Source organism: Mangifera indica, chromosome 5 (assembly GCF_011075055.1).
Source record: "Mangifera indica cultivar Alphonso chromosome 5, CATAS_Mindica_2.1, whole genome shotgun sequence".
NCBI lineage: Eukaryota > Viridiplantae > Streptophyta > Magnoliopsida > Sapindales > Anacardiaceae > Mangifera > Mangifera indica.
In genome coordinates, this window is record NC_058141.1 from 16,601,792 (window position 1) to 16,626,913 (window position 25,122).

The window sequence follows — 25,122 nt, forward strand, 5'->3', positions numbered from 1 at the left end:
CATTATCTGCATGCTGAGGTAATTATATTTATATATGTTTATTAATTTGGTTTGGATTAACTAATTTAACAGAATAGATTAAAACACGTGTTGCATGCGATAATTAATGTTTACTTAGTCACAACTTAATCAAGAAAAGTATAAATTGCAATAGCGAAACCGCGTGATTTAGACGTAATAAAGTTGGAGAACAAAGAGCTCCTCTGGAAGATGCCACTGCCAGCATCCCATCAGGGAATTTTCTGACAGTGATATTTATCTTGTCTTGTAACATGATTGATCTTTGTTGAAGATTATGAGAATAATCAGAACCCTGTAATGCATATATATCTTGTTGATGGAGAGTTCACATGATTTTCGCATCTATTCTAGAGGAAAACTAAGTATGGTTAACCTTGTCTATGATAAATATTAATATGTGAATTTTGGCAACATCCATGTGTGATGCGAGGAACCGACCTTGCATTCTGCTTTATCAATTTGTTATGAACTTGTAGATTTGTCCATCGAAGTTGACATTTCTTCACAAAATTATTTGCCCTACTGCCGTACGTATATTCTTTTTTTCATGGTTCAATCCATCACGAATATTGATATAAATTTATATATGGCAATTCTTATCCTGTCAAAATGAGTAGCAACTTTCAAGCAAATCGCAAGAGATCCAATACTCAAGCATCATGAACAAATGTCAACTTCCACGTAAATAAAAATACCAATAGTTTTATCAATTTAAAGTCAAAATCATGGTTCGGTGCCCCAAGAAAAAAGAGGTTCAAACTTGTTTTATCTCCCAATTAAAAGTTGTATATAAGGAGAAGAGAATGGAAAAAAAAAAAAAAAAAAGAGATTGAATAATAAAAATATTACATAATATTCATCTACTTAACATAAAAACTAGTGAAAAACACTATAGAGGTAGACATTTTGATCATTAGCCTAAACTACAGAAATTTCAGTGTCATATCCATTTCGATATAATACCTAGTTAAGATTTTCAGTAAATCAATTTGACATTTCTTCATCGACACAGAAGAAATATGATTGAATTGATTGAAAAATATCTCAAGATCTGAGGAATTAAGAACTTATAGACATAGACATAGACATGACCCATTCATGCGTATGTATCATTCAAACAAACGTACATTAATTTGAATCAGTATAAATTCCTTGGAGTGCTAACCAGAAGTTTGATGTAATTCTTTTCTGGAATAATGGCAACTATTGTCAAAGTTAGGAATGTATTCCTTCTCAATTTATGAAATCTACACAAGTCTCTGGTATGTATTTAATTTAATTCAGTGAACTGGATGCTAAATTGGTAAGAATCCGTTGACAATTGATCATTGTTAATTATGGATGGAGATAAACAGAATATTGATGATAACAGACATGTGCAGGATTTGATTTGTTCTGTAAAAAATGAGAAGAAGTGGTGGGTCTAAAGGTATCTTCCTCTTGTACGGTCATCACGTGGGTATTTGATAATAATATCTGAACCGACGTAGATGTAAGATGTTACTCTTTGACTTTATAAAAAGCATCTTTCCTTTACAAATTTCTCCTTGTCTCACTGTCAACTTTTAAATCCGAATTTCTTCTGGATACAAAGAAGCTTTTTGTTTTGCACTAAATAGAAGGAGCCTGGAGATCGAAAATTGTTAATCTCCTACGTACTGAAAGACCAACACCTTATATGGTATCAAGTTAGAGCTTAGCAAAAACTTTGTCGAGTATTTGCAATTATTTGCCACTGCCACGTAGTATGTGTCCGAGTGCCAAGTACGTTTATTAAAGCACCTAAATGTGCCTGTGCGTAACGCGAGCGCGAGTTGCCCCGTGCATAGCACTAGCTAAAGCGAAATAGACACCTTTAATGACTATTTTTTGGCCGAAGGACTTATTCCCCCTTGAAAGTTTTGTTGAATTTCTAAATGAGTACGCGTTGAATATTGCCGTGGATTATTAATAATAATATAATTAGTTAGTTTTAATTTTATTAATAATATATTAAAAATAATAAAATTTTATTTTACTCTCTTTTATATTTATAAAATTAATAATTTTTCTATAAAATTATATTTTAAAAAATTATATTTTTTTCCTGTTAAGTTTCTATTTCTCCAATAAAATTCCTCTAATATTCTCTCTCTCCAGTGACTGGACTTCTCCTTCTTTGATGTTTTCAGATGGGCCAAATAACTATTTCTCATCCAAGGTATGTTGCAATCTCAAATTTTCATCCTTTAATTATGAAAACACCAAATATCTACCCATAACTAGTTAAAAATAACCGACCATGGGTGGGTGTTTAGTGTTTCCATAGTTAAATGGTGGAAACTTAAAATTGCAGCATACCTTGGGTGGGAAATAGTCGTTTGGCCTTTCAGATGACAAAAACATTTCATCTTTGTCAAAGATGAATATACTAGAGAGTAGTTGATGACGAATCCAAGAGAGATTACACTCGGAGGGAAATCATCGATGGTAGAGAAAGAGAAGTCACGCTTTAATTCCAGTTGTTAGAAAAAGATGGGTTGAAAATGAAACCCTTGAGAGGGAAATGTAAATTTTTAATATTTAATCTTGAGAAAATTATTAGTTTTCTAAACTAAAAGAGAAAATGATGTAAACTTTTTTTTTTTATAGGCCAAAAGACTATTTCCCACCCAAACTATGCTGAATTCTCAAAGTTTCCCCCGTTAACTTTGAAAATATCATTAATCCACCCATGACCGTTTAAATATGTTAGTTTTAAAGGTAAAATTGTCATTTTATATTTAATATTAAAAATAAACTTAAATATGATTTCATTCCCCCTCCTAAATTTAAAAAACTAAATTTTCTCCTCTAAGCCAAGTTTGAAAAGATCACATTTCCCCCCCTAGGGTTTAGTTTCCAAACTCGTTCACTTTCTCTGGCGTCATCGTCGACCGTCTCTCCCTCCTAACGGTTTCTCTTCTACCAAAGATGAGACGACTCGTCGTCTTCATCTGGGAAGACGATTTCTCTTCCCAGACGATGTCTCTCGACTTTAGATGGGTTGGGACAGAATTGAGGCAGGCCATTGGTGGAAGAGAAACTGTCTAGAATGAGAGACGATCAGCAATAGCATCGGAGAAAGTGAACATGTTTTGAAACTAAACCCTAGGGGAGAAATGCGATCTTTTCAAACTTGTCTTAGAGAATAAAATGTTAGTTTTTAAACTTTTAGGGGGGAAAATGAGATTAAATTTTCAAGAATTAGAGTTCCATTAAATTTAACTGATCATGAGTAGATAAATGATATATTCAAAGTTAATAGGAGTTACTTTAAGAATTCGGTATACTTTGGGTGAAAAATATTTATTTGATATTTTTTATATTAATAATTAAATGATAATTTTATCTTTAAAATTAATAAATTTTATTAATATTAATAATTTATGAATAAAAGTTTGATATTTTAATAATAAACATATACTAGTTTAAAAATTTAATAAACCTTGAAGGGGGATAAGAGGTCCCAATTGAGACGGGGTCTCGTAGTTTCAACTGCAAGTATCCCTATTCCTATACAATGACCTCCATATACAGGGAACTTAAACGATACCGTTTCAGACTTTCAGTAACATAGGTGTCCCAATTCTCAGACCAGAGACTTTCAATGAGAACGGCTGTCTTAAACAAAGTTTAATATTTTCAAAGCCGGACAGCACATTAATCGGATAAAGAGGTCGACCCGATTCGATTGATAATCAGATAGGATGGAAACCTGCGTATAAGCGTGTGAGCTTGGTGGTAATAGAGTTTCTGTCGTTGTCACACAGTGATGACATGCTTGCATTCAGGATGCTTCACAGAGATGAAACCAAGCTCTTCAGAAACAATGATCTTCCTAGAATGGCAGATGACAGAAGATCAGAGAGGTATGAAAGATTGTTGAATTCGGGTTCCAGTTTTCTAATACTTGTCACACGTATGAGCATACATAAAAAATACAAAGTTTGATTCATTACTGCCTTCCTCAAAACTAGCTCAAACAGAACAGGGCAACCCAGAATCAACCCTCAAAAAGCTATGCAATCACACTAGATATAATTACTATACACTCTTTTACTTTTCACACTATTGCACAGTTATGAAACAGAATGGCGCCAGCGCTTCTGAAACAAGAATCGATTTTCCGAATTTGCCTTCCCTCCTATTGGCTTCATACCATTGATTCTGAATAGGGCATTCAGCTTGCCTAATTTCTTGGTGAAGGATTTGAATAGCTTATTTGCAGGATGGGATTTTACTAGCTCTTGTTTCATTGATACATGGTCCTTTTCTAGGTCGGTTAGCCTCATTCTCATTCTTGCAACTTCAAGCTTTAACTCTCGGTTCTCTCTTCTCACTGATGCATAATTATCTCTTGGAGAAATGGCTCCACTTCCTGCCCCACTGCTTGAACGTTGAGGGAATTGGCCGTTTATTGAACCAAAGAAGAACTGATTGTGCCCCCCATTCATTGCATTACGAAGCCTGATTTGTTCAAAGTATAGCACTTGAACTGCCATTTGCACTGGTAACCTTTCATTCTGTGCTGCGTGACTGCAGGCTTCTTGTGATAGTTTCTGGCAGTCTATTGTTTTGCAGAGTCGATAGCGTTCAGAGTCCTTGATATTTGGATGAACCTGTTAACAAAAACAGATTGATTTTCAGTACTTGACTTCATACCAAAATGATTAGATAAAAAACAGAGAGAAAATTTCTCACTTTGAGGAAGATATCCACTGCTCTGTACAAGCCATCGCTTACTATTCGAGCATGATCAGGAAGTAGTTCTGCTAAAGCTATGAACTTCGATGGCATCAAGTTGGAGTCTAGTGCAACTTCTGCAAGATAATTGTCCAGTAACTTGGATACTTTGAGAATTGAACTTTGTTTAGGAGATCCTGGGCTGTCGAAATCATAAACCATTTCACTTTCATCTCTCATATGATTATCTTCATCGTCATCTTCATCCAAGTTCAGAAATATGGAGAAGATCCTCAAGATGGAATCTGTATCATAGATAGTGCTGTGGTTGTTTCCGTGTGAATTCGCTGGGATAAGAATGTCTTCAAGAATTGCCTGATCCAGTTGAAGACCAATACGCCTCTCTAAATCGGATTTGCAGGATGTAATTGCCGATGCTGCTATTGCTGTTTTCAACAAGCTTGAAAGAAATGCCATTGGAACTGTACTCTTCCTCGATTGAGTTGGTAGTAAGCCAACTATTGCTTCAATAATGACCCTTTGTTTCTTCTGCAACTCCAAATCCAACAGACTTCCTTTGACTAGTTGAGGATCCCTAACAAGACCCTGAAGAGAATTATGAGCATAGTTTATTAAAATTTTGCTTATCATATCTTGTTTTAGACCTTTTGACTTAACGGCAGATAAAACCCGTTGGAAGAAATCCAGATTAAGCACTGCAAGAGACTTTCCCCACCAATCTGCAGGTGTTTCTGGTTCTATGTTTGGGGCATGTTTTGCAGGGAAGTTATGGTCAAGCTTTAACAAGCCGGAGGTGAGTTGCTCTTTACAGGCATTATTTGCAATTGCGTTAATGAGCCTGTTGACTAAGTTAATCTCTTCCGATATGGGCAAAAGGCTTTCACAGGAGTGAAGAATGGATATTGAATTTGATATGTTGGGAAACACTATCTCTTTTAGATAAGCTTCAGCTCGAGTCTCTAAGTTTTTCTCCGCAAAATCTTCTGTCATTTCTAGGGAATGGGCTGCACAACGCAGCATTGCAACATTTGACAATGTAATGTCGACATTTACTCCATAGCAGAACTTTGCAGCAAGCTCAAATGCCTCTGGTCCACCGGGTACAGCTGAGAGATTAACGCGTGAAACTTTTGAATCTTTTGCTTCCAACAACAATTTACGAATCCTTCCACTTCGAGAAACTAAAGGAAACTGCAAGAGAATTGAAACAACATGAGTATAGCTTCTAGTCAAGTTTGCTTTTCCTCTAAATTTACATTGACAGTGATAGATTTATTGCACACAAAATGCTCTGCAAATCCAAATAGAACTTTTCTCTTATTAAACATCTTGCACATCTATATGGAACTGCTCTATTGACAGTCTTATAATGTGTACACGAATTAGATAAATCTATATAATTAACAAATCAGTATAAAGTTTGCAATTCCCTCGAAAGCAATTTAACAATAATGAAATCAAAATGATCCGATTGATAATTTTAGATATTGTTTTTGACATGCCGAGTTGATATATATGGTATATGCCACTTGATAAAAAACCACAGCAGCAAAATTGATAGAAAAAATAAATGCATTACAATTGCTTAAAGCAGATTGTGTGTACCTTGTGAAGTGCAAAGCTTGATGCTCCAACTTCGATAGTAAGATCACTAGAGACATCAGAAATCGGCCTGCAAGATATACAGCAGACTGGTTGAAGATGTATTTCATTACATAGAGAAAAGAAAACTTCATGAACGAAACAAATTGATTAAAAACAAAAACGCAGGGATACATTTTTGTAAGTGCCAATAATTTAGAAACCATGCCGGGTCTTCTGCTAAAGGCCTGCAATCTCAGGTTTGAACTCATGATCTCTAAACATAAAATTATGTCAACAGTAAGCTCTCTTTGTATACAGTTAACATCTCAAAACCTCTGGACACCATAACCCTTCTTGATTCTTGTTTCGACACTCATGGCCCAGACTTAAAACATGACAGCTCAATTATTAAACCATTCATGACTAGAATACCAGCTGTAGTACGGGCAATAAGGTAATATTTGTTGACAGAAAATTTGAAAGAGAACAATCCCAGAAGTGGTTCTGCCAGGGAAGCGGAAACAATATGGCCATTTTACTGAACTGCAGAGACAAGATAAAACTACATGGGTCCCTTTACAGTTACTAGATAGCTGTGAACATTTATTGCATTGCCCATATCAAGTCACATGTAATGAACTGACATCTAAATCCTGCGTGTACATTTGAGGGTCTGACGACGGTAAAAGCATGCCAATTATTGGCAGGCAAAATATTTATGGTCTTCTCAAAGTTAACAGTGCAGGATTATATTAAATTAACCCAGCAGCCAGGTAACACTGTCATTTGGTTGGAGAACTTTCAAGGTCAAGATCACAGGTTTGATCTCTATCAGATTCCTTGCGTAAAGTTCTACAATGAATTGTTGCTTTCTCGTATTACTATGCAAGAGTCTATCTACCAATGTTACATTATAATTGAATTCAATCAACTGTAAAAAACCCACTAGCCTGATTGACCTGTTGCAATGAAATATAAATCCTATTCATTTCTTAGATTTGCTCTAGCATTGTGTAAATACAGAATTGAAAATCAAAGACATTTGCACGGTACTTCCCTCTGGATAAGAACTCTGTAGGTATTTGGTGGCTAGGCTTGTAGAAGTAAATACAGTACCCACTTTCACAATCAAGTTTTTCAAGAGATATGACATGCAGAATTAATGAGAATACTTACCACCTGTTTCTTTGCGATGGAAAGTAAAGACAAACTGTAGTGTACAGATATTAGTAGCATCAATGGCAGTATGCAAATTCATGGTTTTCAGGTTCAGACGATTATTAACAACAGCAAAAGTAGTGATCGACTATGGCTAAGATAGAAACTATTTACCATTCAGTGGCATGCCTTATACTGGAGCTTGGACGAAAAGATCTCTTCCCTGATATACTTGGCTTCAATTCACCAACAGTTACAACACCCATGTCTTCAAAACTCTAGCAGTTCAGCCTTAGTTTTCAGTCTGAAACTTGTGTCTTCCACACCAACCCCACTACCAAGTGTCTTTCTCTCAAGAATCCAACTATTTTAACAACCCATCTCTTGTCAGTTACAAAGCAGAAGTAAGTTTCTTATTTTCTTGCAGTGACAGGTTGTTCAAGGACACCTTTCTGCCTTTATTTTTCTCCCTATAGCTATGTAGAAAGAGAAAGCTGGAGTAAGTTGAAAGTCACATGAACTTATGCAGAGGATTGAGTAGTGATGAATTTGAAATAAGCTTTAATGAGTGTTTATAATTTGCATAATCTAAAGTCAAGAATGTTGTTGTTGTGCTTACACTTTTCGGTGAAAGGTAGTGAGAATGGCCTTTTTACATAGTTTTTGTTTTGAAAAATTGCAGGAATTGTGAAGGGTTGCAATGCTTTTGGGGTCTGTAATCATGCCTAGTGAAAGCTACCCACATAAAGATTAGTATAAATTAACACTATATTATGTGTAAAGCCCACTAAAGTGGAAACTAAGATAACGAGTTGGATAACATGTTATAATGAGAACCACAGTGTATCAACTAAACCTACTTAAAAATTATGGGGCAAATGTAGCTTTTATGTCAGCTTAAGAAGCATATAGTTGTGTAACAATAACAATAATCTTAGCTTTAGTATCAGTACTTTTGATCTGCACATTTCTGTGCCATAAATACTACTAGAAATTTTGATTAACTAACTGATATAATTATGTGAAAAGGGCAATTCCTCCAGCCAACATCAAATAGTGTAATACTCATATATGACTAATTTTTGACACAAACACTTTTGCCAGAAACAAAGGCTTGATACTGATATGATTGAGATTAGTTCACGTTGCATCACCCCACTTACCTACACATTTATTTCTTTTATCAGCCGAACAAATAAATTTATGTGATCCTTAAGAGGTGCTGTTGGGTTAATCATGGCAAAGATTGCCTTAGATCAGGTGGTAATGATGGTCCCATCAATTGGTGTTTTTGCGTTGTCATTTTTTTATTGGTAGGTCGTCTTTAACCTTTTTATTTAACAAGAAAATTTTGATGTTCAGCTGGTAAAAATCATTTGATCATATTCATCCTTCACTTTCTTTTAGAGGGAATATTTTTTTTTGACTGGATCAAAATGACTTGTACTTAATAGTTATCTTTTACCTTTGAGTTGTTTTCTGCTTCCCCCAATCGGGCTCCTTTGGAAGAGTATATTTTATTCATCTGTGTTGCGGAGACAAATAATAAAGTAGCCAACTGTAGAATCAATTATGAGAGTTGCTTAAGGGAAGGTAACATAACATTTGAATGTAGACCCCAAGTGAGATGGGTAAATGAGTTAAAACATGGAATCTTACTTGAAAGTATAAATTTTTGTTTTTGTGGGTTCAAACTCTTTGGGGAAGGCTTGGTTTTGCTGTATAATCCTTGAATTTGGAGAAAACTAAAGGGAAAACAAAAGCTAAAACTCAAAAGGGCCTTTTTCTTTTTTTACCTTTTTCTTTTATACATTATTCCTCCTGTTAGCAGACATGAAGGTGAAAGAAGAATGAATAATTGACGGAGCAAAAGGTTGTGGCTACAATCATGGTTGCACACAAAACCTCAGAGCCCACCATACTAATTCATATGACCCACCACTTCATCACATTGCATGTGTAACCTTGATTCATCGTGTGGGTGCCCCCTTAATTATACTAATATCATCAATTTAAATACCCTAAGTTGCCCTATAACAACCAAATCATCACCACTGACCAAAATAAATTTGAATTTTTTAACGAGATTTATCTGTCTTGGGGGGGGTGTGAAAAGTGTTACTGTTTTAAAGGGTACTAGTCCTAGTAAAGCGCATGAAATTAAGAATGTTGGGCCTGGATGTATCCGAGTAAGGCCAAGTTTAGGTGGGTTCGTTGGACTTTGTGCCTCGCACCCATGGCATGGTCTCATGGGCCATTCTCCGACATGCGGTGCTGCTGCTGCTATAACGAATGGTCAATTTCAATTGACGGAAAGAGGTTAAATGAATGAATGTAGAACCACGCCAGATCTCTTTATTGTAGCAAGTTCATGTATATTTTTGTTGGCAAATGAAGAGAAACGTGGTAACTATTATGGGTAGATAGACAAGGCGAAAAGTAGCTTTTTTTATGTCACCAGCACCGCAAATCACTTTTGATTTCGTTGTCCCATAAGACAAAAAATGCCGCATGCGCATGACTAATTCAGGTGTTTGAATAGATGCTACCTGAGATTTATGGATATTTTATTTAGTTGGCTGCATTCTTATCATAAAAAGAGAATACTTTGAATCGAAGGGTAGTAGCAGGGGAATGATCTGTCATGTGAGGTCATAAGCCACACGTTTTAAATTGGTAAAATATCTTCTTCTACGCCACTACATTTCCAATTAAGTTTCCTCCCTGCCTGAATATGGACAAAACAACCCAGCCAGACAATCCCACTTTTGTCATTACAAAATTTATGAATGAATGATTTACTCACAAAAAACCAATCACATACATTACTCTTTCTTTTTCATCACCTAAACACTCACTAATCTTTTGCCATATAAACATCAACTATATTCACAAGTATGAAAACTTCAATATATTACTTGAAAATTTACACCAATCTTAACCACATATAAAAGTAATCCCCAAGGCCACATAATGTCTTCCCTCGTATAAATCAATGGAGAAAAATAAGGAACTTTTACAAAAGCTTTCTAAGTCATCCAATAAACATATAGATCCTTAAGGATCCTAGTTCTCTTGTATCTCGAAATGAAGTTGCAATAAGATGCCTTCTTGGGAACTTCAAAATGTCCTCATTCGACCTAGAATATAGGGGCAAATGCCCCCTATGAAATTAAATAGGTGAGTTCAGATATAACGAAATTGGAAGTTTATCCCATGCTTTGACAGAGAAGCATGAATAGACAACAAAGCAACACAAGAAATCCAATCTAAGGACATGAATAGCATAGCTGAGTTTTTCGTGGAACTGTTAATCCTTTCCATTGCATGACATATCATGACACAAAGATACAAAAGATGAAAAGTTGAACAAGAGGGGATCTGACCTGATCATTGGCTCTGTTGCAATTATCTGGAAAATGGAGAGAAAGTTCATATGGCGTTTGCTACTGAAGCTTATTTAGATGGACATATAAAGATGATCATATAAGACCTATGGTGGGGTAAAATTTGCACAATTGACTTTAATTACTGAGATCTATAAACAAGAAACATATAAAGACTACGGAAACGTCATGTGAGGGCTAATGAAGAATCACTTTCATGTTATACATCAACTTGAACGACGACGAACTTCAACACCCTGCCTCGTACTTCTGCTACTGCTTAAAGAAACGGAAGTCTCACCTGCAAGTTGCAAGTCAGAAAGATGACCAGGCCCAGTCTGTGAGAAAATCAGACCAACTGAACTACTGGAGTTATTTCCAGAAGAAGGGACTCTGCTCAATAAAGAATCCATCTTGGATCCTGAAATCAGTTCAGGCCGCAGATCAGAAGAGGAGGATGGAGGGGCCAGAGTAGACAGCAAAGACCCGACAGGGTAGGGAGCAACAGGCATTTCAACAAGAGAGGATGTTGATGGACTATGTCTCATAGTGCCCATTGGATGATCAAATTTGCATGTGGAGCCAAACTTGCAGTATCCATTTTGCATGTAGAAAATACAAGGCCGCACCCCCTGTTTTGCAAAGAATAATCATATAAAACAACCATTCAAAGGAAAGTATACTGATTTCCACACATCATGTCTTAACATCATAAAATTTTCTAAGCAATACATAAGTGGCTCAAAATATTAATACTGGACACAACAGTGGAAAACATATACAAACAGAATAATGTGGATGAGATATTGTCATTCTATTACATCAGTATTCTAGAAAAGGCATATTAATTACAAAGACACAGCATCTCAACATCACAGTGCCTTTATGCCAAGGTTCATTCCTTAAGAACCTCTTAAGCCATCCCTAATGCCCTGCACAAGTCATGCCAAATCATCCATATGCTCTCTGCTATAAAGCTCCAAGAAGGTGAAAAATTAAAAGGCATTTCAAGAAGAGAATAGTTTTACATGAAACATGCAACTTTCATCTACTTGTTAGTGAAGTTACTAAAATGAAGTATGTGTGCATCAGTTTTAAACTCCTCTGTATTAAATTAGATCCTGGGTAGGAGAAACCAATCAAAGCTTTCAACATTTCGACAGCCACATCCATGCAACATTCTTGGGTAGTTACTAAATTGCATTTCTCATATCATAGAAGCATTTCATTTACATAACAGAATTTCAGAATAGCGACGATAATTTCCTTTTTACTAACCACATGTACCCTACATCAATTTCAAAAAAGTAAAGCATGTATAATAATAACCAAATGATGAACAAAATGTATTTATATATTGTTGGGGAAAATGAGTTTCCATTAGACCTCACAGACCCATAGTAACGTTTCCACCACATCAATCCAGCTGCTCCTAGACCTCAAACAATGTGTGAATAGAAGAAAGAAAGAGAAAATGTGATATATGAAGCGAACATTAAAAAAAAGATAGATTGACCAATAGCCAGAAATTAACCCAGTTTCATTAAGGAAAATCAAAACAGAAAAATAAAAGACAATTTGAAAAGAAAGAAACACAGTGTAAGAGAGTTTTATATATCTATTTTTTGTTATACACTCCTGGACAAGTTCAATCAGGTCAACCGCCACAGCCAAACTTCTATGATCAGATACAGGAAGAGAAATAAAAAGAGGGTAAAATTCATGACCTCATGCTGAAAATGAAGAGGAGTTAAAGGGTACTTGTTATAGTTGAATAGAAGAATCAGCCAGATCTTTTGAACCAAAATGTTTAAGATTTACCAAAACTAATTGTTGCTTTTTTCCCAACAAAAAAAAAGAAAATCTATCCTTAAAAATACAGATCCATTTCAGGATTTTGAATATACTTTTTTCTAGGCAATACACAAAAGAATGTTTTAGAAAAATATGATGAAATTAAAAACACTCATATCAATTTGTTTTACCTCCTTTTGATTATGTTATCACTCTTATCATTTGTAGCTTCACTCTAAATTAAGCTCCTTTAAGCAAACTTTAATTTGGCTCCTGTGCTTTGACATGGGTAAACATGTCCACAGATGCAGATTGTAGTTTTAGCAATATGTTGCTTATAGACAATAAAATCTCCAGTTAAAAATTTGTGGCTATAGGTATGTCTCTCTACCATGCTATTTTAAAAGTGAACTTCAATGTAACATACAAACCTGGCCTACAATATAGAAAACAGCGTAAATTTTAAAAATCTGTATTAATTAAATGAAAATATAACTAATTTAAAATCAGAAACAACAATTTCACATGAAAACAGAAGTATCTTACAATCATGAATTGAAAGTACAAGAATAAGCCAGACAAAAAGAAGAGCACTTATTTAGGCTTCAAGGTTTGATCCAAGAAAGTTGCACAAAATTCTCTCCTGCAACCTTAGCCATTAAACATCTCCAACCTTACAAAAAATCCTAAAAGTTTAACTTTGTCCCTTAGAGAACAAGGAAAAGAATGAAGGAGAAAAGAAGAAAACCACAAATTAAAAACCACAACATCAATCTGGTGAATTTACAAATATGATTGCAAAATACATACATAAAATAAAGTTTAAAATATGAAGCCAATCTAACAACACTCAAATCCTCTATTTGAACCGTTGGAGACAGAATAAAATAAATAGGAAATCTTCTCTAGGGTTAGGTCATTTTAAAGCTCACAAACACACAGTACTGATCAACAACATTTAGCTTAGAACATGGTAGAAGAAGATTAGAAAATTCCTACCGGACGCAGAGGGAAACCAAGTGGGCTGAGGGTACAGTTTGATCTTGGTGCAAACCTATCCTGAGGATGATGATATCTACAAGATGATCCAAATTTACAGTCCCCAGTTTTCAAGAAGAACTGGCATTCAGGTTCACCAGGTCTCTCTGGAAAAGACTGTTCCTTCTGACCACTATTGGAAAGACCAGAAGAGGAAGGCAAGGAGGAATAAGGTCCTGCAAGTGCAGGCATTGAAGAAGATAGCTGTGTTACTCCATATAGAGAAGTTGCTCCTACTGCAGGTTGGGCACCAGGAGATAGCACAGGACTTACAGGTGCCTATGCCAAGTAAGCCAATGAAAGCATAAGAAGTACTGTATTTTAAGGAAATGTCTCAAAATAGAACTGATCATATCGTACCGAGTAAGGACTCCAACCAGAAAAAGGAACAACTCCAGGGGGAAACAGCACAGGACCATAAGCCCCCTGTACAGCTAAAAGTGGAGGCCTAGGTACCCTCAAGCTGGTGGATGCCCCCCTGTACTGTTCAGGCATAGGAACTGAAGGAGACTGCACTGGAGGATAAAACTGAGGTGCAGATGCCGGGATTGATGTGCCAGCTGGTTGAGGATGATGGAATTTACATGTTATAGCAAATTTGCAATGCCCCGTTTTCAAATAGTAGGAGCATTCTTTTTCTCCCTGTTAAACTAATCAAAGTCAGAAAATTGTAGTCGAAATCAATCAAGAATGCAGAGCATTAATACATATAAATTCAACAGATAAGGGAAAAAAAAGCAATTGAGAATTCAAACCGGTCGTAGTGGGTATCCATATATATTCAATGGAACATGACTCATAGAACCACCTGAATGTTTTGGATGGTGGAATTTGCAGGATGCACCGAATTTACAGGTTCCAGTATTCATGTAAAACTGTTCATCAAGAAAGAAAAATACCTTAAAAGGCAAATAAAAGTTTTCAATAGCACAACAATTAAAGAGAATATCAGCATATTGTCTAAAATGCTACCTTCCATTAAAAAATTACCTGACACAGTGGTTCCCCTGGTCGTTCAGGGTATTCCCCAGTAGCCCTAACTGCAGCCTCAACCTAAGCAACATTAAAACCGGGTAAAAACCAGTGAAAACAAATAGTCATATAAACTTACCAAATTATTGTACAAGCATAAGATAGAAGAAATGAAAAAATATTCATGCTTGAACAACAAAACTATCATGTTATGGCACAGAGTACTGCAGAGATTTCATTTCGTTTTAGCCTAAACACAACCTCTAAAGTTCAATATAGTTTAGGCAAGTCTCTTGTCTTTTCCTCACCTTTCCGATATACCAAACATATTTAGATAATACACGCCTAAGAACACTAGAAATCGTCAGAGTTTGCCACATCAAACCTAACATACTATTCACTTCACAGTAATCAACTCTCAGTTAAACTCAAAAACTACAAGCCACAACAATTACCCACCACAAAAATAGATTATAATGCAATGTATTGGCAATGATGAAGCAAGCCTCAAGCTAATTATATTTACCGCAGCACGGTTTCGAGGGTGATTGTAACGGCACCTGTTACCATATCCACAGGCTCCAGTTCGCATGTAGTACACACAGTCGGGCACTCCAGGTCGCTCCGGATACGAATCAGCGATCTTCAGGTTCAATTGCCACATCGATTCTAAATTTAGCATAAGAAAAACCCTAATTCATGATCACATTACATAAAGCCCTAGAACTATTTAGTGTTTTACAAAAATAAAAAAGCATATTCTAAACAACAAATGAAATGCAAGTGAAATTAAGTAAAATGAAATGTACATAGACTGACCTTCGAGGTCGGTTGGAGGATTCCATTTGGGTTGGTGACTCGACTGGGACCCATTCCTCGGCGTGTTGTTACGACCGTACAGCTCCATGGAATTTTATGCTGGAGGTTAGAGGAGGGTGAGGGTTCTGTATGTTCAGTACCTAAACTGAAGTTAACAACCGACGACGTTGCACATAAGAGATTCTAGAATGTTTAAGAAAGACCAGCAGAGTTCGATCAAGAGTTGAAAGTTAGCTTTGTTGAAGAAGAAGAAGAAGAGAGAGATTGAAGATGCTGTCGCTGTAATGGAGCTTTTTGTTTCTCTCTCACTCTCTCTATTGATCCAGTACAGTTTGGTTTTGCTACTTTTCAAGTTTTGTTGGCGTTTGATTTTTTTCCCTTTTCGTTTTTATTTATTTTTATTTTTGTGTCTGTTTGTATCCGCGCCCGCCAAACAAAGAGCTTGAAAGGGTAATTTTTGCGGAATTGTTTAAAATCAGGTTTTGGACTTAAAACACGTAACCGACACTGACCGAGGTCAAATTTACCGAACTATCCTCCATGAAGCCTGGTTAGTTGTTGAAACACGGAATGAGATTTGACGAGGACAAAATCGTAAATAGAATAATTTTGGACGACATTGAAAGTGGTAGGGAGTGATATTTATTAGAGCGTTTAAAGACATGATAAGCTTGGTCGCTGCACGACATTTTTTTCATGTGCTTTGCCCTTCAACACCAATTTCCCATATCTTATAAATAAATAAATTAGTTGGCTTTGTTGTGGGGCTATAATTTGAAATATGTAGATGTACTTTGATAGAATCAAAGTAACCACTGGGGCAAAAAAAGCCACGCCAACTGGTGGGATTTGTGAAGCGATACTTTACCCGATTTGACGTATTGGAGTGGCAAGGCGTTTTGTTTGTATCCGGAAAATTAAGTGCAATTTCTCAGGCGCCAGCTTCATGGAATGAATTTGACGGTATCTTTATCTTATATTGTATTTCAAATGTTTGGTTATTTAAAACAAATGCAAAACGTTTAGTAGAGATATTTGTTATGTTACATGGTCAAACTTTACCTAAATCGAATTCTTATAGTGACATTTAAATAAGCAATTGCATAGAAATAACAGTTAATAGCTTGATATGTGGACAAGCATCTTTCATTTAAGAAAATTGATCTGACCAAAAGAATATTTTCCATCTAAGTTTTAACCTATTTAAAAAACATATTAATAATATTTTAAAAACCCAAATATATTAACAAATATTTTAAAAAACATTTAATAATATATATTGGAAATTGGGAATAAACAAAAATTGAATGCGTTATGCTAAGTCCTACTTAATGATTTGTTACTCACATGTTCTTTTTTGTTTTCGTGTGATAGACAGACAAGAGGTTGCAGTGCATTGAGCCATCATGAATAGAGTTAGATTTGAACCGAGCCAACTTAAGCTCGGTTCAGATGAGCCCGAAACGAGTCGGCTCTAGCCAAGCTCAAGTTATTCGTCAGATTTTCTAATTAAAAATTTTGATACAAAACAACGTTGTTTTAATAACGAAAAACGAGTCGAACTGAATTCGAGTCTAGTTCGAGTTTGACTTTCACGAAATTGAGCTCAACTATATGTGAATCAAACCGAGCTTGAGCTCGACTCAAATCCAACCCTAATCATGAGAATGGGCATGAGGACAATTCAGTCAATTGTTGTATTTAATTTATGAATACATGTATAAGACTATTATGTATGGTTGTGACCAAAGTTTATAAAACCGGACTGTATCAACCAATCGAACCGGTGCCTTAAATGGTTTTTTAGTTTTAATATTTTTTTTTTGCAAATTTTTGGATTGGATTGTGATTGGGTCAGCGATTCATTGCCCATTCACGGTCCAATCCGTTTCAATCTCATCTTCGGTCTTGAAAAAGTTAAACTTTAAAACTTGAAACAGAAAATCCAAAAAAGCAAGGCCACTTTTTCAACCTTTCTTTGTGTTGTCGTCGTTGTTGCAAAACAAAACACAACTAGTCGACTTCCAATAACGTTGTCTGTTTCCCCCGCCACACACCCAATTGAGTTGACATAGTTGTTCTTCTCCAAGTTATTTTCTTCAAGTTTAGCATAGCGAACAAAACAACAAGGACTTCGTTCTTGTCTTTTATGTTTTCTTCTCTTTTAAAATGAGAAAGACTTATCTGAAATCTGTTTTCATTTCGTGTTATCACACATGAATAATCTTATTTTCTTTTGTTTGGACTAAAATCATGAATTGGTAATGTTTCAAAAAAAATGATTTTTAATTGTTTTATCTGTTTGTAAGATTCATTATCAAAGTCATAAATAAAATTTGGGTTGTTTATTTGATTATTTATAAAGTCGTCTTGGTTTGGCTTGTGAAACTATGATAATTGTAATAAAGTATTTTAAAAGTTACATATTCAAAAAAATCAAATATTTAAATTTAGTGTATAAAGTACATATAAATAAAGTAAAATTTTCAAATTTTTATATAGAATTAAAAATCTAGTTAGACTGATCGGTTAAAATGACCTAATCGATTTGATCAAAATTAGACCTCAAAATGATTTATGATCTGATCCGATTTTTAAAATCTTAATTATGACTACACAAATCATGTTATATTTTAATCCTTCTATTAAGTTTGTTTGGTTGAATGGTAATTAAGTTATTTTCGTTATATATTTGAATTTTTATACTTAAGGAAATGACGCTAAGTTAACTAATACTCATTATAGTGCATAACAAAGTTTGTTCAACCAATTCTTACCATGACTCCTATAGCTATTTTATATAAGAAATTACGTATACCAATTGATAACAAAAAATCATATCAATATGTTAAAAATAAAATTTCAATTATTAACTATTGATATGAAAATTCATATATGTCTTGTATAAGGAGATGATAATAATGATTATAATTAACAAAATAATTTTGTATCCACTTTATATAAATAAGTGAAGGTCATGGTGACAAGCGTAAAAATTTGTTTGAATGAATGATAAAAACTATATAATTTTAATGTGATTTAATCTACTGATTTATAGTTTATATTTATAGTAATATTATTTATATATTTAAAAAATTTTGAGAAATTTTAATAAAATAACAATAAATAATACAAGAATTTTTGAAAAGGATTTTGAATGATACCCTTTACTTCTATTTAATTTTTTATATTTATAGGACAAATAAATAAATATGATATGGGTTTATTTATAGTACAATCATAAATCTAGAAGTATATAATTATTTTAGAGTAAAAACAAAATAATTAAATTAATTATATGTTTTCGATTTAATAAATAGTGAGAATTTTTTAATAAAGATACTAGATAAAAAATTAAAGTCTAAAAAATTTCTTTCTATTATTTATAAAAATTTATTTAAAATATATTTGATAATTTAATGAGCAAGTTTTTTTATTCAAACTTATTTAAAATTTAAATTTTGTTCGATGTAAAATAAAATTGTGGGAATTTTAAAAACCACACAATTGAGTTTCAGGCTCATTCAGCTGAATTAACAGCTCCACTCTCTTACTTAGTTGTCAACCTCTGGGAATTTTTAAAATAAGTATAATATTAAAACTTAGAAGAATTCGAGACAAAAAACATATGTCCGTAGTCCGGGATACTATAAACTGTGTTGCCAAACAAGTAGCATCATCTTGTCACCCGCCATCTCCAGGTTATCTACTCAGCCGATATTGTGTGAAGTTGTGAACCTCTCTTTTTCAATATCTTCTTTATCTTACACAATTTGAAATTTGTACGCTCTTTTTTTAAGAAAAGGAAAAAAGAACAAACTATGAGCTTTACTATGATTTCCACAGCTCGAGTATACTTGACTCTAAATCAATTGCCAAGACAAAATCCTTTTTGCCGTGAGTTGAGGAAACGTTATGTGGTCGTTAATCCTACTCCGACGCCATCTTTCAGAACTCCAAGAATCGTTTGCATGGCAGTGAGTAGATTTTGTTTTCGCAATAATTAAAAAGAAATCTCAGTTGATATTTTAATTTTCTTCTTCTTCTGTTGAACAATGAATTTATTGAAACTATTAAAGGAATTAATATTTGTTGCAGGAACCTTATTTGATAGCAAAACTAGAATCTGCTGAGAATACATGGAAAGAATTGTCGGTATGCTTCCATTTATAATATACAAGTTTTGAGTTATATTTCTACTTTGTTCTATTTGATTTTGAAGTCTATTAATATATATTTTAATTAGATATTGGCTGCCATTTTTTTGCTCTGATTATTTAAAATATAAAAAAGCAGTATATATATATGCTTATTTGTTTAGTCTGACAGAACAGAACTGAGGCTTAGCCTATAATTGTATGTGTTCTGACTATTTGTATGATAATTTGTCATGTTTGGGTAAACATGTATAAACGTATTCTAGGTCAAGTTGGCTGATCCTGATGTTGTCTCGAATCCTAGTGAATACCAAAAACTGGCGCAATCCATAGCAGAGCTTGATGAGGTAGTGGATTTCATCCTGCTCTTTCTCATTCCAGGGCAATATTAATTTCGGTTGACATGATGTTTCATTGTTTCTTTATGGGTAGGTTGTGTCCACTTTCAGAAGATTCAAGGACTGTGAGAAGCAATTAGAAGAAACCAGGGGTAATGCCCTCTTCATTACATATGTAAAAAAGTTTGGATGATTGGATTTGTGTGTTAATAGTTGTCTTTCTTCTTCCCTTAATTTTTGCCAGCTTTGGCAAAAGAGGATGGGAATGATGAAGACATGGCTGAAATGATAGCCTTCGAAATCAATTCTTTATCCAATGAACTCAAAGAGCTTGAGGAGAAGCTTAAGGTTTGTCTTTGCATTTTATTCATGTGTCTTTTTTTATGCTCATAAGTCAGGTTTCCCAAAAGTTTTGTTGCTTTGTATATCAATTTGGTCTTTTGTTTTGGTTATTCTTCTTCTGTGTTTTAGGTGATGTTTGATTTTACCTGATCTATCCTGCTCTGTTGCCACCTGAATGAGGGTGTTTAAATATTGATTCTCATAGATTTGTCCAACTCAGATATCTTTTTTTTTGAGTTCTTGATTCAATGGTTATTTTCAATGTTGAGTTTCATTGTGAAACAGTTATCCACTTTTGTCATTCTTATCATTAATTCTTTTGCTTAGTTGAATTTGGATTGCTTTTCTAGTTATGAAATCTTTGATTTTGTCCCTATTGTATTCTTATATCACTGATATTGCATATGGTAATAGGTACTACTACTTCCCACTGACCCTCTTGATTCAAGAAACATAATGCTCGAAGGTAACTCATGTATTTCCCTGATGATTCTCACTAGGTATTTGGCTTGAATTTTTTTTTTCTATTTAAAGGAAGTGGTGGCCTCATTCTTTTTCTATTAAAAAGGTTCTTATGACTTACTTGAATATTTCTGTTAAGATTACCAAGAGTTATATAATTGCATTTTTGTTAATGCTGTCCTCAATACTAAAGAGATCATTCATAAATGGGAAATCAGCAAGAAAGAAATGGAAAATATTAGAAAATCAATTTTAAATAGAACAAATGTCTGCTTTTCCCCTTACTTATTTTTGTTTGCGAATTTCTTGGAAGATCTAAAGAAAATGAGTCATACTCCCCTCTTTTTGAATTTTTGTTTAGGATGATGGAACATTGTACAGTTGCTTATTGAAATATAGACCTTTCTCAACTCTTTTGATATGATGAAAAATATTCTTGTGCATAATTCCTGTCTTTCTCAATTGTTTATTATGCTTCATTCTACCATAAAAATCTGAACATTTCCTTCTTTTTTGCAGTAAGAGCTGGTACTGGTGGTGATGAGGCTGGATTATGGGCTGGTGATCTTGTAGGTACATGTTATATTTTTGTCCTTCAAAATCTGTGGCTTTTAATTATGCCGATCTTTTCTTTCTCTTTTTGTGGTCGATAAAAAAATTATAAAAATTTCCCATTGAAGAATATAGTAGTTGCTTGCCCTGATGCTTAATCAGGATTGGATTGTAAATACTTGGGACAAAAGGTGTTTTCTGGACCCTGTTTCTGATTCATACATGGAAGTAGTGAGAAATATTGTTTCTCGGAGCCATGTCAGCTAACTTTCTCAATTGGGAACACTTGAGGTCTTATCAATTAGGTACCCTAGCTTTTCATGTTTTGCATCTGATTGAAGCTGAATCATATCCATGTAATTGTATTATATCGTTTGCTGTTGTTATCAAGAAAATCAAGCCATTGCCAGTCTAAAGTGAACAGATTACAACCTTGTTGACGAAGTTACGGATAGGCATTGCATTGTGGTTACTTTCGTATTCCTGTAACATTCAAGTTACATTTTCAAATGAACTGTGTTATATTTATTTATCTTTAATGCTTTTCCTCTAAAATGGAGAACTCTCAACTTTGGCCAGACATCAGTTTCTAATTAATGAAGACATACTTCTGAATTTTCTTTTCAATTTGTCATACTCTGATGCACCTTATATATCTTCTCTTCGATGTAAAGGCCCGAATGTATCAAAAATTTAGTGAACGGAACTCTTGGAAGTGCTCCCTAGTCTCAAGCTCTGAGGTATGTGTCATTAAAATATGTATTTTTTTAAATCATTTAATGATGTGGTAGCTCATGTTGCAAATGCTGTGCCTGCCTTAGTAAGGAACTTTATGTTCAAATAGGCCTGTTGTCAGTTCTCTCAATAGCAACAATATGCATTACATGGTTTTAATGTGATTTGTCTGATTTTATTTTATTTTTAAGGCTGAAAAAGGAGGATTCAAAACTGTTGTGATGGAGATCAAAGGAAATCGTGTCTACAGCAAATTAAAATATGAGTCTGGTGTTCACCGGGTTCAACGAGTGCCTCAAACAGAAGCTCAAGGTCGTGTCCACACCTCTACTGCAACTGTGGCCATCATGCCTGAGGTAGATGCATAAGTTACCTTTGGGTTTTGAAAGGATATTCATGTGAATGTTGTTTCTGTTATATGTGAAAATGGACTGAGGCCATGCTGGCTTCAGCTTGGATGTCCTGTGGAGTCATGGACTGGAAAATTCAGTATTTTTTAGAATCTTAGTACATCTCATGGGATGTCATTTCTCTTTGAAAATGTATTTGTTAGATTCCAATTGTATAGAACATGATCCATGAATTGCATTGATATATTTCCTCAATTTCTCAGATGTAGATTCTGTTGCATATATGTGTGTATGTGTATATATACTCTTGAGTGTGGGTTTTTCTTTTTAAAAAATAAATTAGTCAACATTTGCTTAATGCTGTATCTGATTTTTCAGGCTGATGAAGTTGAGGTGGAAATTGACCCAAAAGACATAGAACTTACAACAACAAGGTCTGGAGGCGCTGGAGGTATAAATAGCAAATTTTGAAATTGAGTCTTCACTGAACAAATCAAGTCACAGTCCATCAATTTCATGAAGAGTTGAAAAACTCTCTATAAGTCATCTATTGTGCATGATTGGCATGCAGGACAAAATGTCAACAAGGTTGAGACAGCTGTTGATCTTTTCCACAAACCAACGGGAATCCGCATCTTTTGTACCGAAGAAAGGACTCAACTTCAGAACAAGAATCGTGCCCTTCAGTTGCTCCGAGCAAAATTGTGAGCTTTGATTTGTTTTTTTAAATTATCATGTCTTGAATAAGTTCCTTTCCTTAAAACTTTATTTACATTCATTCTCCTAATATTTCATGTTGCCTATTTTTTTAAGACTGGTCTTTGAACAAGGAAGATTATTAAACTTTCTTGAGTTTTTACTGGTCTATTAATGTACTTTTTCTCCTGCGTTTATTAGCTTGCATTAATGCACTAAGATTATTCATATACTCATATTAACAATTCTCATAAGTTGTGATCACTGATCTCCTTGTTACAGGCATGAGATTAAATTAAGGGAACAACAGGAGATGATAAGGAACCAACGTAAGTCGCAGGTATGATTGGATTCAGATGCCTTTTAAGATGCATGCATGCAAGCTTCCAACCTTACGGGCAGAGGACAATGCTTGGCATGTCAACTTGCAAATCCTTCAAGTTTTTATTCCATTGCGAGATTTGATCAATCTAATGTGTTTGCATGGGAATATATCGATATACTTTCATCAATGCAGGTTGGTACTGGTGCTCGTGCAGAAAAGATACGAACATACAATTACAAGGTCGTGCTTTTGCCTTGAGCTTTGTTGGGGTGCCTCTTTTCTTTTGAAAATTTACAGACCTTAATTTACCTCTCCGAAGGTAAAAGAAATAGTGATTGGCAAGTTAGGAAGGGGACAAGGCAAGAAATGCACTGGTGCTGTGGAGAATATATATCTCGGCACTGAGTTTCAAATAATATTCACTGCTTGTATTTCAGTAGCAATAAAGCAGTCAATTTTTAGTACAGAGTCTTCAGCATGTAAATGGATTTGTTGCTTGAGTCTCGTAATTATGTCATATAAGTTTGTATAGTAAAATGGCATAAATAAGATGTAAGTGTAGTATATTTTTGTAAAACTAGATAAAGAAATCATTTTGAATAATTTAACGACATATGTTTTTGAATTTTCCTTTTTTATTGTAATGAAATTAGAGATCTTTCAGCAAGGTTATAACTTTTTTGTTATTCAAATAGGACAACAGAGTTACTGATCACCGGCTGAAGATGAATTTTGAACTCACATCGTTTCTCGATGGCAATATAGAGAATGCAGTTCAGGTACCATCTCTTGACATTGGGCTGCTTATTTGTTCTCATGTTTTGGGTTTAATATAATAGATACTCGTACAAAGAAATTTTGGAACTTTGGAAATGATCTACTCCTGAATTCTTTCCTCTTGTAGGCTTGTTCTGCTATGGAGCAGAAGGAACTCTTAGAAGAACTAGCAGAGTCTGTGGGTGCACCATATGGCTAATTTTTTACACTGGTAGATTTGTTTGAAAATTAGGGTGCGCCTAGAAGCAGATGGACGAAAGCTGTGGTGTAATTGCTTTTAACTACGAAGAAAACTAGGACTGTTCTGGACTGATGTCCTCAGGAATGTTGCTTCCCCATGTCAGGAATCTTTCCAAGGCAGTTCAAATTGTTTGAACGCTATGCATTCAGTAAGGGTGCATGAATTGGCTGTTTTGTGTAAAACCTGTTGGCCGTCTGAATAGACGTCAAAATTGCATGTAAAATTTCAATTATAATGTTAATTGGTGCCACATTTCATGTTTAAGCTCTCTGGAGACTTTAATTAGGGTTCTTATTGAAATGGAAACAGCTTCAACAAGGCTTACTTTCAGATTATACAACCAAGTGATTGGGAGGAATGAGACTGTGAAATGGCAGGAATATAAGTATGAATGCTCAGTCAAGGTACGAGTATAACTCATCCCCTCTCTATTGAAATGGAGGAAGATAGGTGAATGCTGAATGAAGTCCAATTGTGGATGACAAATGGTCACATTTGGCAAGCAGCAGACTTAAGTTGAAGTCTATACTGTTAGATGAAGATGAATCTGATATATAATATTTTCGGAATTGGACCGAATGTCTATTAATTAGAAGGAGCGATTTAGTTTAATTGATGGTCGAATCAATTAATTGTTATTTTAACATTAA

The 25,122-nt window shown here is 34.6% G+C and overlaps 3 protein-coding genes across 4 annotated transcripts; 1 reads left to right on the top strand and 2 right to left on the bottom strand.

The window, feature by feature from the left end:
- Positions 1 to 3,921: 3,921 nt before the first annotated feature.
- On the bottom strand, positions 3,922 to 8,030 carry LOC123215970 (BTB/POZ domain-containing protein At1g03010-like). 2 transcript variants are annotated; one of them, XM_044636297.1, is made up of 4 exons: positions 7,663 to 8,030; positions 6,352 to 6,418; positions 4,744 to 5,937; positions 3,922 to 4,661 (listed from the first exon to the last, which is right to left on the bottom strand). In XM_044636297.1, exons 1-4 carry the CDS (start codon positions 7,752 to 7,754, stop codon positions 4,122 to 4,124), a joined length of 1,893 nt encoding a protein of 630 aa, XP_044492232.1. In that variant the 5' UTR covers positions 7,755 to 8,030; the 3' UTR covers positions 3,922 to 4,121. The 2 variants fall into 2 exon arrangements, with proteins under 2 accessions (XP_044492232.1, XP_044492233.1); XM_044636298.1 differs by lacking the exon at positions 7,663 to 8,030 and adding an exon at positions 6,523 to 6,851.
- A 2,346-nt stretch (positions 8,031 to 10,376) lies between these two features.
- On the bottom strand, positions 10,377 to 15,867 carry LOC123217397 (zinc finger CCCH domain-containing protein 32). The gene is made up of 7 exons (XM_044638414.1): positions 15,498 to 15,867; positions 15,205 to 15,347; positions 14,697 to 14,759; positions 14,462 to 14,581; positions 14,067 to 14,348; positions 13,668 to 13,985; positions 10,377 to 11,506 (listed from the first exon to the last, which is right to left on the bottom strand). The coding sequence occupies exons 1-7, from the start codon at positions 15,583 to 15,585 to the stop codon at positions 11,102 to 11,104; spliced, it is 1,419 nt and encodes a 472-aa protein (XP_044494349.1). The 5' UTR covers positions 15,586 to 15,867; the 3' UTR covers positions 10,377 to 11,101.
- A 3,243-nt stretch (positions 15,868 to 19,110) lies between these two features.
- LOC123217759 (peptide chain release factor APG3, chloroplastic) lies at positions 19,111 to 24,736 on the top strand. Its single transcript, XM_044638886.1, has 16 exons — positions 19,111 to 19,198; positions 19,344 to 19,474; positions 19,596 to 19,652; positions 19,921 to 20,001; positions 20,087 to 20,144; positions 20,237 to 20,340; positions 20,749 to 20,800; positions 21,316 to 21,365; positions 22,023 to 22,088; positions 22,275 to 22,439; positions 22,812 to 22,884; positions 23,005 to 23,137; positions 23,412 to 23,469; positions 23,647 to 23,694; positions 24,150 to 24,233; positions 24,359 to 24,736. The coding sequence occupies exons 1-16, from the start codon at positions 19,126 to 19,128 to the stop codon at positions 24,428 to 24,430; spliced, it is 1,305 nt and encodes a 434-aa protein (XP_044494821.1). The 5' UTR covers positions 19,111 to 19,125; the 3' UTR covers positions 24,431 to 24,736.
- Positions 24,737 to 25,122: the final 386 nt, after the last annotated feature.

Excerpts from the sequence above, each read along its gene's own strand:
- LOC123215970 (XM_044636297.1), bottom strand. The coding sequence starts at position 7,754 with ATGGGTGTTGTAACTGTTGGTGAATTGAAGCCAAGTATATCAGGGAAG. Across the intron at positions 6,419-7,662 it reads ATAAGGCATGCCACTGAATG|GCCGATTTCTGATGTCTCTA; the intron begins GTAAATAGTTTC and ends TATATCTTGCAG. Across the intron at positions 4,662-4,743 it reads CAGTGGATATCTTCCTCAAA|GTTCATCCAAATATCAAGGA; the intron begins GTGAGAAATTTT and ends TTTTGTTAACAG.
- LOC123217397 (XM_044638414.1), bottom strand. The coding sequence starts at position 15,585 with ATGGAGCTGTACGGTCGTAACAACACGCCGAGGAATGGGTCCCAGTCG. Across the intron at positions 14,582-14,696 it reads CAGGGGAACCACTGTGTCAG|TTTTACATGAATACTGGAAC; the intron begins GTAATTTTTTAA and ends CTTGATGAACAG. Across the intron at positions 11,507-13,667 it reads TTGGTTTCCCTCTGCGTCCG|GGGGTGCGGCCTTGTATTTT; the intron begins GTAGGAATTTTC and ends TTTGCAAAACAG.
- LOC123217759 (XM_044638886.1), top strand. The coding sequence starts at position 19,126 with ATGTCCGTAGTCCGGGATACTATAAACTGTGTTGCCAAACAAGTAGCA. Across the intron at positions 21,366-22,022 it reads GATTATGGGCTGGTGATCTT|GCCCGAATGTATCAAAAATT; the intron begins GTAGGTACATGT and ends TTCGATGTAAAG. Across the intron at positions 22,440-22,811 it reads CTGTGGCCATCATGCCTGAG|GCTGATGAAGTTGAGGTGGA; the intron begins GTAGATGCATAA and ends CTGATTTTTCAG.